The sequence below is a fragment of the Pongo abelii genome, chromosome 11 (genome assembly GCF_028885655.2).
Source record: "Pongo abelii isolate AG06213 chromosome 11, NHGRI_mPonAbe1-v2.0_pri, whole genome shotgun sequence".
In the NCBI taxonomy this organism is placed as follows: Eukaryota; Metazoa; Chordata; class Mammalia; order Primates; family Hominidae; genus Pongo; species Pongo abelii.
In genome coordinates this window covers 28,527,098-28,540,079 of record NC_071996.2, presented here as the reverse complement: position 1 = coordinate 28,540,079, position 12,982 = coordinate 28,527,098, and the positions used below count along the sequence as shown (strand labels likewise).

General features: G+C 39.7%; 1 protein-coding gene across 12 annotated transcripts in view; it reads left to right on the top strand.

The window, feature by feature from the left end:
* CFAP221 (cilia and flagella associated protein 221) overlaps positions 1–12,982 on the top strand; it is a 113,800-nt gene that overhangs the window by 77,607 nt on the left and 23,211 nt on the right. For all 12 annotated transcript variants that reach the window (XR_008522729.2, XM_002812412.4, XM_054549240.2 and 9 more), the window contains 5 exons: positions 5,061–5,166; positions 7,117–7,250; positions 9,307–9,387; positions 10,003–10,110; positions 10,200–10,334. Coding sequence is in view for 11 of the 12 variants with exons in the window: in XM_002812412.4 (XP_002812458.3) it covers positions 5,061–5,166; positions 7,117–7,250; positions 9,307–9,387; positions 10,003–10,110; positions 10,200–10,334 (564 nt within the window). In the remaining variant the exon portion in view is untranslated. The remainder of the gene's footprint in view (positions 1–5,060; positions 5,167–7,116; positions 7,251–9,306; positions 9,388–10,002; positions 10,111–10,199; positions 10,335–12,982) is intronic.

The following is a 12,982-nucleotide window of genomic DNA, read 5'->3' as shown; positions in this document are numbered from 1 at the left end:
ATGCTGAGAGATTTTGTCACCACCAGGCCAGCCTTACAAGAGCTCCTAAAGGAAGCACTAAATTTGGAAAGGAAAATCCGGTAACAGCCACTGCAAAAAACATACCAAATTGTAAAGACCGTCAACACTATGAGGAAACTGCATCAATTAATGGGCAAAACAACCAGCTAGCATCATAATGACAGGATCCAATTCACACATAACAATATTAACCTTAAATGTCAACAGGTTAAGTGCCCCAATTAAAAGATACAGACTGGCAAATTGGATAGAGAGTCAAGACCCATCAGTGTGCTGTATTCAGGAGACCCATCTCACATGCAGAGACACACATAGGCTCAAAATAAAAGGATGGAGGAATATTTACCCAGCAAATGGAAAGTTAAAAAAAAAAAGCAGGGATTGGCTGGGAATGGTGGCTCATGCCTGTAATCCCAGCACATTGGGAGGTCAAGGCAGGCGGATCACCTGAGGTCGGGAGTTCGAGACCAGTCTGACCAACATGGAGAAGCCCCATCTCTACTAAAAATTCAAAAATCAGCCGGGTGTGCTTGTGCATGCCTGGAATCCCAGCTACTCGGGAGGCTGAGGCAAGAAAATCGCTTGAACCCGGGAGGCAGAGACTGTGGTGAGCTGAGATCGTGCCATCGCACTCCAGCCTGGGCAACAAGAGTGAAACTCTGTCAAAAGAAAAAAAGCAGGGTTTTCAATCCTAGGCTCTGATAAAACAGACTTTAAACCAACAAAGATCAAAAAAGACAAAGAAGGGCATGGTAAAGGGATCAACACAACAAGAAGAGTTAACCATCCTAAATATATATGCACCCAATACAGGAGCACACAGATTCATAAAGCAAGTTCTCAGAGACCTACAAAGTGACTCACACTCCCACACAATAATAGTGGGAGACTTTAACGCCCCACTTTCAATATTAGAAAGATCAATGGGACAGAAAATTAACAAGGATATTCAGGACTTGAACTCAGCTCTGGACCAAGTGGACCTAATAAACATCTACAGAACTCTCCACCCCAAATCAACAAAATACACATTCTTCTCAGCACCACATTGCACTTATTCTAAAAGTGACCACAAAATTGGGAGTAAAAGACTCCTCAGCTAATGCAAAAGAACAGAAATCATAACAGTCTCTCAGACCACAGTGCAATCAAATTAGAACTCAGGATTAAGAAACTCACTCAAAACCGCACAACAACATGGAAACTGAACAACCTGCTCCTGAATGACTACTGCGTAAATAACGAAATGAAGGCAGAAATAAATAAGTTATTTGAAACCAATGACAACAAAGACACAACATACCAGAATCTCTGGGACACAGCTGAAGCAATGTTTAGAGGGAAATTTATAGCACTAAATGCCCACAGGAGAAAGCAGGAAAGAACTAAAATCGACACCCTAACATTACAATGAAAAGAACTAGAGAAGCTAGCAGCAGACAAAAAAATAACTAAGATCAGAGCAGAACTGAAGGAGATAGAGACACAAAGAACCCTTCAAAAAATCAATGAATCCAAGAGCTGGTTTTTTGAAAAGGTTAACAAAATAGATAGACTGCTAGCCAGACTAATAAAGAAGAAAAGAGAGAAGAATCAAATAGACACAATAAAAAATTATAAAGAGGTTATCACCACTGATCCCACAGAAATACAAACTACCATCAGAGAATACTAGAAATATCTCTAGGCAAATAAACTAGAACGTCTAGAAAAAATGGATAAATTCCTGGACACATACACCCTCCCAAGACTAAATCAGGAAGAAGCCAAATCCCTGAATAGACCAATAACAAGTTCTGAAATTGAGACAGTAATTAATAGCCTACCAACCAAAAAAAAGCCCAGGACCAGACAGATTCACAGCCGAATTATACCAGAGTTACAAAAAGGAGCTGGTACCATTCCTTCTGAAGCTATTCCAAACCACAGAAAAAGAGGGACTCCTCCCTAACTCATTTTATGAGGACAGCATCATCCTGATACCAAAACCTGACAGAGACACAACAAAAAAAGAAAATTTCAGGCCAATATTCCTGATGAATATTGATGCAAAAATCCTAAATAAAATACTGGCAAACCAAATCCAGGAGCACATCAAAAAGGTTATCCATCACGATCAAGTCAGCTTCATCCCTAGGATGCAAGGCTGCTTCAACATATGAAAATCAATAAACATAATCCATCACATAAACAGAACCAATGACAAAAACCACATGATTATCTTAATAGATGCAGAAAAGGCCTTTGATAAAATTCAACAACCCTTCATGCTCAAAACTCTCAATAAACTAGGTATTGATGGAACGTATCTCAATAAGAACTATTTATGACAAACCCACAGCCAATATCATACTGAATGGGCAAAAGCTGGAAGCATTCTCTCTGAAAACCGGCACAAGACAAGGATGCCCTCTCTCACCACTCCTATTCAACATAGCATTGGAAGTTCTGCCCAGGGCAATCACACATGAGAAAGAAATAAAGGGTATTCAGATAGGAAGAGAGGAAGTCAAATTGTCTCTTTGCAGATGACATGATTGTATATCTAGAAAACCCCATTGTCTCACCCCCAAATCTCCTTAAGCTGATAAGCAACTTCAGCAAAGTCTCAGGATACAAAATCAATATGCAAAAATCACAAGCATTCCTATACACCGATAATAGACAAACAAAGAACCAAATCATGAGTGAACTCCCATTCACAATTGCAACAAAGAGAATAAAATACCTAGGAATAAAACTTACAAGGAATATGAAGGACCTCTTCAAGGAGAACTACAAAGCACTGCTCAAGGAAATAAGAGAGGACACAAACAAGTGGAAAAACATTCCATGCTCATGGATAGGAAGAATCAATATTGTGAAAATGGCCATACTGCCCAAAGTAATTTATAGATTCAATGCTATTCCCATCAAGCTACCATTGACTTTCTTCACAGAATTAGAAAAAAACTACTCTAAATTTCATATGGAACCAAAAAAGAGCCGGTATCGCCAAGACAATCCTAAGCAAAAAGAACAAAGCTGGAGGCATCATGCTACCTGACTTCAAACTATACTACAAGGCTACAGTAACCAAAACAGCATGGTACTGGTGCCAAAACAGCATGGTACTGGTGCCAAAACACATATATAAACCAATGCAACAGAACAGAAGCCTCAGAAATTATGCCACACATCTACAACCATCTGATATTTGACAAACCTGACAAAAACAAGCAATGGGGAAAGGATTCTCTATTTAATAAATGGTGTTGGGAAAATTGGCTAGCCATATGCAGAAAACTGAAACTGGACCCCTTCCTTAACACTTTATACAAAAATTAACTCAAGATGGATTAAAGACTTACATGTTAGACCTAAAACCATAAAAACCCTGGAAGAAAACCTAGGCAATACCATTCAGGACCTAGGCACAGGCAAAGACTTCATGACTAAAACACCAAAAGCAATGGCAACAAAAAACAAAATTGACAAATGGGATCTAATTAAACTAAAGAGCTTCTGCACAGCAAAAAAAACTATCATCAGAGCGAACAGGCAACCTATAGAACAGGAGAAGATTTTTGCAATCTATCCATTTGACAAAAGGCTAATATCCAGAATATACAAGGAACTCAAACAAATTTATAAGAACAAAACAAACAACCCCATCAAAAAATGGGTGAAGTATGTGAACAGACACTTCTCAAAAGTTGACGTTTATGTGGCCCACAAACATATGAAAAACAGCTCATCATCACTGGTCATTAGGGAAATGCAAATCAAAACCACAATGAGATACCATCTCACGCCATTTAGAATGGCAATCATTAAAAAGTCAGGAAACAACAGATGCTGGAGAGGATGTTGAGAAATAGGAAAGCTTTTACACTGTTGGTGGGAGTGTAAATTAGTTCAACCATTGTGGAAGACAGTGTGGCAATTCCTCAAGGATCTGGAACCAGAAATACCATTTGACCCAGCAATCCCATTACTGGGTATATACCCAAAGGATTATAAATCATTCTACTATAAAGACAATTGCACATGTATGTTTATTGCAGCACTATTCACAATAACAAAGACTTGGAACCAACCCAAATGCCCATCAATGATAGACTGAATAAAGAAAATGAGGCACATATACACCATGGAATACTATGCAGCCATAAGAAAGGATGAGTTCATGTCCTTTGCAGAGACGTGGATGAAGCTAGAAATCATCATTCTTAGCAAACTAACACAGGAACAGAAAACCAAACACCGCATGTTCTCCCTCATAAGTGGGAGCTGAAGAATGAGAACACATGGGCACAGGGAGGGGAACATCACACACCAGGGCCTGTCGGAGGGTGGGTGACTAGGGGAGGGATATCATTAGGAGAAATACCTAATGTAGATGGCAGGTTGATGGGTGTAGCAAACTACCATGGCACGTGTATACTTATGTAACAAACCTGCATGTTCTGCACATGTATCCCAGAACTTACAGTATATATTTAAAAAAAAGGGGGGCTGCTTACAGAATGGAAAGTGATGTAAATTATGGAATGAACAATCCCCTCAGCCACAGCTCTGGGCTCAGATAGCACTCACCTGCAGTAGCATCAGCTCTGAAGGCAAAGCTCATTGGTATGCAGTTAGCATTGCCCGTAACCCACAGTGCTATTGCTGCAGAATCACCCGTGCCGTTTGTCCTTCAACTCTGAAAATAGCACAGTGGTAGCATTACTATTCAGACATATCCAGAAGAAACAACAAAGAACTAGTCATTCTTTCCACACTGGAAATATGAGAAAATCAAGGCTCATAAATTGGGTGGGACAAGGCCAGATGACAACTTGGTCTTTTTTGTATTCAGGCAAGTCAGTATTGCCCAGACTTTGAAGTCCCTGTGGCCACAGTCTAGGGAGAGTAGCATGCCGCACTCCCTGTGGACTCTGACTTACAGTGGCAGTCTCAGCTCTTAGTGTGGTTGGGGAAAGTGAATTAGGTTGAATGCCAAAATGAGCATGTGTTGATTAATAATTTGAAATCATTGTCCACTCCAATTTCAGGTCATGATTCAGGGACGATTATTCAATATGCTGAGTGCTGTTCGTGAAATGGACAAAGAGAGTATACTGAGAAAGATTGGCCAAGCAAAACAATCGATAGCACAAGGTGAAGTATGGCTGCAAAGCACAGAGATGCCGAGACTGATCATGCCTCTGAGCGTGAACTTTCCTTAGAATGAAGTTAGCTCTATGCAAATAAAAAATTTTCACCAGTCACAAATATTAGTTTCCTATCCTTGCTCTAACAAATCACTTGTGCCTTCTGCTTCCTTTTGTCACCAGAGACTAGGGTAGTCATCATTTATACTTGCTGATTGACTGGCTGAATCTGGTATTTTCTCAACCTAGCATTTACACATTAAGCCTTTTAAACTTAATGGCTTAAAACAATGCAAATTTATCATCTCACAGTTCTGGAGGTCAGAAGTCTAAAACGAAGGTGCTGGTAGGGCTGCTCTCCCCCTGGGGGCTTCAGGAGAGCCCAAGTCCTTGCCTTTTCCAGCTCCTGGAGTCCACCTGCATTCCTTGGCTTATGGCCCCTTCCCCACATGACTCTAACCTCTTGCTTCTGTCCTCACATCTCCTTGTGTGAGTCTGACTCCCCTGTTTCCTTCCTATGCAGACTCTGATTACATAAGGCCCACCTGTCTAGTGCAGAATAATCCCCCATCACAGAGGCCCATCTGCAGAGTGCCTTTTACCATGGAAGATAACACATTCACAGGCCCCTGGGAATGGGATGTGGGTACCTCTGAGTGCCATTATTCAGCCTATCTCATGATATAAAGTGGATCTCTGTGCCAGGTTTGACTGAAATACCTACCCACTTGACAATGAACAAGGTCCCCCAACCCCAAACCAAGTTGTAATGTCTGTGAAGTTTGGCTGTGGCTAGACCTCCTGTTTTGTGCCCTCTGCTTCCTCTTGTCACCAGAGACTAGGGTAGTCATCATTTATACTTGCTGATTGACTGGCTGAATTTGGTATTTTCTCAACCTAGCATTTGCACATTAAGCCTTTTAATCTTGTATTGTCTTTCCCTAAGTTAAGGAAATTTCCATGCTGGCCACCATGGCCACTGTAGTACATGCCTGTAATCCCAATACTTTGAGAGTCCAAGATGGGAGGATCACTTGAGCCCAGGAGTTCGAGACAAGCCTGGGCAACATACATAGTGAGACCCCTGGATAATTAAAGATTATCCAGGACTGGTGGCATATGCCTGTAGTCCCAGCTACTCAGGAAGCTGAGGTGGGAGGATCAGCTAAGCCCAGGAGTTCAAGGTTGCAGTAAGCTATGATCGCGCCACTGCACTCAAGCTCAGGTGATAGAGCAAGACCCTGTCTCTAAAAAAAAAAGAAAGGAATTCCGATCCCCTGATGCCCAGCTTGGCTGGGACTGTTGGAGGCCCACTCTCGGTAGCTTCTGGGAGCCCAAACACCATATCACCATCTTCTCCCAATACATATATTCCCAATCCACAGTTTGTTTGCCAGCCTACAAGCAGGCCCTGATCTTTCCAGACTCTTCCTCCCTTCCTAGCCTGAGCCTCTGAGCCTGGCTCAGCCTTCCCCGTCCTCCCTAGGCACAACCACACTCCCATCTGCCACTCCACTGAGACCCAAATGTGTGTTTTGTTTTTCAAAATATTGTACGAAATTTTAATGATTCTCTTTCTTCCTCCTATATTATTTTTTATCTCTGGTGTTGAAGTTTCTAATAAAGAAACATTTTTTTCTAAAAAATTATAAAATTTACCTGTGAATTCCATGGGGATGTATAGAAAATGTCTTCATTTACTTCTTTAATCTTTTTCTTTGCTTAATTCATCAGAGATATTTTAATTATGAATTATAGTTTTTTGGAAATAAAGATAAAATTTTTTTAACCAGAAAGGAGGTTGAGGTAAGGAACCAATGGGACAATAGAAGTGTATATATATATATATACACACACACACCCACTAATTGGTATATGGAAAATATGCAAATATATGGTGATTTCCCATAAAAATACCTTTAGTACCCCCTAAAAGTGCCATTTTTTTCACCCATAGAGGCGAATTTCTTCAAATTCTTCCTGAGGCGGATCAGTCAGGATGATTATACCAGCCGGTTCTCTGTGTCGCCCAAGGAGGTGCTGCCCTTTGCTTTCCCAGACTGCAGCTCACCCCAGGACTCCAATGAGCTGGTAGGTGCCGTCAGGCTTGGTGGCGGGGAGTGGACATGATCATGATCGTGTTGGGCAGGTACAAGGCAAGCCCTGCCTCAGCCTCAGTCTCTTCACCTCCTCCCAGAGGCTCCAAAGGAAGACCAGGAGAGTATTAGCAGTGGAAAACCAGGGATCATCTCCTGCCATCTGCCTTGCTCCTGATACACCTGCACAGAGGGTCCTTCCCAGCCTGAAATGCAGCATGAGCACTGACTCCCGCCCAACTGCCCTGGAACTGCGCCTGAGTGCAGAAGGGCAGAGAGAGGAACCAAGAGGGCCCCACCTGGCCCAGGGAGGCAGGCTCTGGTCAGCTGGGCCCTTCTGCTGCCTGGGCAAATGGTAGAAGTCAGGGAAGGGCAGCCCTCAAGTCTGGGCCTGACCTCATAAGAAGGGAATGTGGCCCCAGAAACTGACAATCTAACCCATCAGACTCACAATACACTTCTCTCTCTTTCTCTCTCTCTCTGGGATGTGCGTGCATGTGTGTGTGTGTGTGTGTGTGTGTGTGTATCTTTCTCTCTTGGGGTAGCAGGAGGTATAATGGCTCATCCTTCTTCCCTTCTGGGCACAACAGTGCATTATTGAAAAAGTGAGAGTTAACCCTTAGGTTGTATTTACTATATGTCAGGCAGTGTCTTAAGTCCTCCTTGTTCACCTCATTTAATCTTCAACAAATCTACATGATAGGTTTACCATTTTTCAAATGAGGAAACTGAAGCACATATTCACATAGCCAGTAATAAAATGTTGCTAGAGTTCACATCGTTAGTAATAAAAAGTATACTTAAATCAATATTGCAAGTGCATGTGCAAAATACTTTGTTAATTTCAAAGAATAAATGTCATTCACATTCTAAAATATTTTTAAGCATTGCAGGTAATCTACTCAAGAATTACAGAACTGAATTTAGAAATTCCATATGTTTTCTGCTTTTGATAATTGTGTGACTTAAAAGAGCAGAATAATTAGTTCCTAAGAAATAAAAATCCTGTTATTTTCAAGCAACAATAAATGTCTGACACTTGGTAATTAATGGGATGAAGAGGTTGATGGGGTAGAAAGAGATCCTCACTGTGCAGTGGAGCCCCCCTCATTATTTTGAATAGTTTGAAGCTGATATGTTTCATTTGATATTTTAGTGCTACAAAGACTTCACTGCTGCTCAGGGTTGTTGAAAAATAGGGAGCTCAGCATTCCTGTCTATAAAAAAGAATCTATTAATTTATTTCATAAATACTGTATTTCATCAATTCTAAGATGCCTTTTTCTTATGTTTAGCATCTAGAAATTGGGAAATGGTATTATTGTGGCCTATTAATGTTTCATCATATTAGTTTAGTGATGGTGTATTAGATTAGGGGATGTATGCTATTTTTTGAGTGCCCGTCATATTCAGGCACCATCCAGATCCTCTGGGTGTTTGAGGCAGACTAGCATGCAGGAAGTGTATTAGGTAGTGCTTCAGGGGTTCGCACCTGTGGAAGGCAGGCAGAGGGGACAGGATTGGGTGGAGAGAGAAGTAGGACTGGGGTCCACCTCAACAAAGGCATCAGCTGGGCCTGTGAGAACTCTGAGGCTGGCACAGGGTGAGAGGACACAGCATGTTTCCCATGGCTTCAACCCGCCATGGAGGTGAGCTGCCTGGGAGGAGTGCTTGACTCTGACTGAGGCAGTGCCCTTCAGATGAGGCAGCCCCTGAAGAGGGCTCCCCCGCCCCCAAGAGGTGTTTCTATCCCTAAACTCCTGGCAGCTAGGGGCTGAGTCCTTCAAGCCTGAAGAAGTTTCTGAGTGACACATTGCAGCCTCCACAACCGCAGAAAATGAAAGAGACTCATATCCACTATGAGACATGGAGGAGGGGGTGATCAGGGCTGCCTTCCTGCCCTACAGATCAAGTGGCAACTGTGGTTGCAGGAGGAGTTGCTCTGAGAGTAGAACTGGTCATTAATATTTCAAAATGTGATGGAAACAGAAGCGTAGCCACTCTTGCTCAGTGGTGATTCTCTGTTCTTTTTTTTCCCTTTCACATTTTAGGCTCCTGATGGCCTTGGACTGGTCCCAATTAAGTCTTCAGAAGTTCAAATCAAGCAGAGTTATTCCTTCTTCAATCTGCAGGTCAGACCTGTCACATAAATTAATTAATTGAGTTTCTTATTAAGTAAACAAAATATTCTTGAATTTGAATTGCAGTGTTTTATAGTTTTGCTTTATGGTAGATTACACTGTGTGGCACACTCTGCTGCTATGGGATGGCATATGGGAGGCAGAGCAGATCCTTTTCTCATAGTGTGGCTTATGCAAACCAGGATTTCTACTCTGTGGATATACCTATATCATGCATATATGAAGCTATCTGAACTACATATATTAGAAACTTCAAGAAAAAATACAAGATAAAGTGAGCAAAAATTAGTCAGCCTTTCTTGAGGTATATGACCACTTCTGTTTTTGAAAATGAAAATATTTTGGTGTGCTTCTACACTTAAGCCGTGTAGTATGGTTGAGTAATCATGAACACTCATGTGTGCTGAAACCCAGAACAGGGCTCAGGACTTTCACTAAAGCCTGTCCAGTGCTGGTCTAAACCAACAATAGCCACAATCCGATGACTACAATGTGGTGCTTGTCTTACTTTTATCACCGGGAAGCTCGGAAATGCTGTTGTTGAGAAGTAGATCCCACCAAATGGTAACAGGTTTTTAAGGATGTTCAATCTTCTTTCGCCTTCAGGTTCCTCAACTGTACAAAATTAAGAGATATCAGCCATTCTCTGTCCACAAGTCTTCAACAAGTTACAGACCTCAAAAGCTTGCCCGAGCCCTAAAGCAAGGAGCTGAGGTAACACACCCCCACCTTCCAGAATCTCTCTCATCTTTTTCCTCTTATCCTGGCATCAAAACTAATGTGCTGCCCTTGGTCTTTGTTAGGATGAAGTCACCACCATTGTAGCCCTTCCGAAACAGGACTCCACAACTCAGCTCTCTGGCAAGACATCAATCTTGAGCATGAAACCACCTGAGGCCTTAACCATGCCTCTAGATTATGATCCTCTGTATGTTTTTGTAAGTGACAACTGGCAGAAGCCTTGTTTTCTGTGTTTCTTTATTTCAACAATTACTCTACAGGAAACAGCATTCATTGGGAATATTTTTTCTCTTTGGAATTTCAAGTGTTAAACAATATTTGACCTTTAAAATTGTTTGCCAGCCTTTATTTTTTGGAGAATATCAATGATTCCATCTTTTAGCAATTCCTGCATTTTTAATGAAAATAATTTTGTGATCTTTTCTAAATATCTATAATATGTACGTATACGCCGAAGAAGAAGTTAAAAAAGAAATTAGCAAGTATTTTTAAGTGAATGAAAATGAAAACAAACAAAAAATCTGTGGGGAATTAATAGCACTACACACCTACATTGGAAAAGAAGAAAAGTTTCAAGTTAATGTCCTAAGCTACCCCTTTAAGAAACTAGAAAAAGGAGAGCAGATGAAACCAAACTAAGCAGAAAAAAGAAATAATAAAGGTCAAATTGAAAATCAATGAAATAGGCCAGGCAGAGTGGCTCACGCCTGTAATCCCAACACTTTAGGAGGCCAAGCCGGCGGATCACTTGAGGTCAGGAGTTTGAGACCAGCCTGGCCAACGTGGCGAAACCCTGTCTCTACTAAAAGTACAGAAAAATTAGCCAAACATTGTGGTGCCTGCCTATAATCCCAGCTATTCAGGAGGCTGAGGCAGGAGAATTGCTTGAACCCAGGAGGAGGAGGTTGCAGTGAGCTGAGATCGCGCCAGTGCACTCCAGCCTGGGCAACAGAGCAAGACTCCATCTCAAAAGAAAATCAAATGAAACAGCAGAAAAACAATAGAGAAAAACTGGTCCTTTGAGAAGATCAATAAAATGGATAAACCTGTAACCTAACTGATCAGGAAAAAAGGCAAAAGGCACAAATTACCAATGTCAGGAATGAGAAAGGTGACATCACTACATATTCTACAGATTTTAAAAAGATAAGAAGTTAATATTATGAAAAACTTTATGCCAGTAAATTTGATGACTTAAGTTAAATATGCAAATTCATTAAAAGGCACAAACTGTAAAATCTTATTTAAGAGGAGATAAATAGCCAAAATAGCTTTATGTCTGTTAAAGAAATTGAATTTTTGGTTGAAAACTTTCCCACAAAGAAACCTCCAGGCCCAGATGCCTTCACTAGGGAATTCTGCCAAATATTTAAGGAAGGAATAATACAAAATCTACACAAGCTCTTCCAGGAAATGGAAGAGAAGAGACTAATTCCCAAATCATTCTAGAGGCTAGTATTACTCTGATACCAAAGCCAGACAGAGATATTACAGGAAAAAAAAGAAAAGATCAATATCCTTCATGAACATAGATGAAAATATTTTTAACAAAATTTTAATAAATCAAATTAATTGCTATATAAAAAGGATAATGTATCATAACCAAATAGGGGCTTGAACCAGGAATACAAGATTAATTTAACATTAAAAAACTCACCGTAGTTTACATATAACACACCAAAAAGGAAAAACATCTCAATAGTAACAGAAAAATTATCTTACATCCATTCCTGATGAACACTATCAGCAAGTGTGGGATAGAAGGAAACTTCCTCAACCAAATAATGGTCATCTATTTAAAACCTAGAGCCAACATCAAACTGTGTAGTAAATGACTGAATGCCTTCCTCCCAAGATCAAGAACACTAATTCTATTCAGGATTATAAGTATAGCCAATGTAACAAGACAAGAAAAATAAATAAAAGGCACCCAGATTTGAAAAGAAGACATAAAGCTCTCTTTATTTACAAAAAAAAATGATTGTCTATCTAGAAAATACAATGAAATCTACAAAAAAAAACTACTAAAACTAATAAGGGAATTTAACAAGATTGCAGGATGCAGAATCACCATATAAAAATCAATTATGTTTCTGTATACTAGCAACAAACATTCTGAAACTTAAGTTTCAAAAGCCATATCATTTAACAATAGCATCAAAACATGTGAAATATTTAGAGGTAAATATGACAAAAATGTATAAGACCAGTACACTGAAAATTATAAAACATTACTGAGAGAACTCAAAGAAAACCTAAATAAATGGAGAAATAAACAGATTAATGGAACAGAATAGAGGATCCAGAAATATATTCATTCATACATTATGGTCAATTGATTTTTGACAAAGGTCAGAGATAATTCATTAGAGAAAAGATAATCTTTCAACAAATAGTGCTAGAACATTTGGATATCTATTTACCAAAAATAAAAATAAAAATTTCAATTAGTACCTCACACCATCTACATAAATTAATACAACATGGATCATAGACCTAAATAGAAAACCTGAAACTATAAAACTACTAGAAAACACATAGAAAATCTTTGTGATCTTCAATTAGACAAAGATTTCATAGATAAAACACCAAAAAACCACAATCCGTAAATTAAAAAAATGGATTAATTGGACTTTGTCCAAATTAAGAATTTCTATTAATGTTAAGAAAATAAAAATATAAATCACAGACTTGGAGAAAATATTTGGAAATCACATATCTGATAAGAACTTGTATCCAGAATATATAAAGAACTGTCAAAACTCACAAAGGAAACAGTCAACAGAATGAAAAATTGACCTACAGAATAAATAAAAGTGACCTACAGAGTAAATAAATATATAGT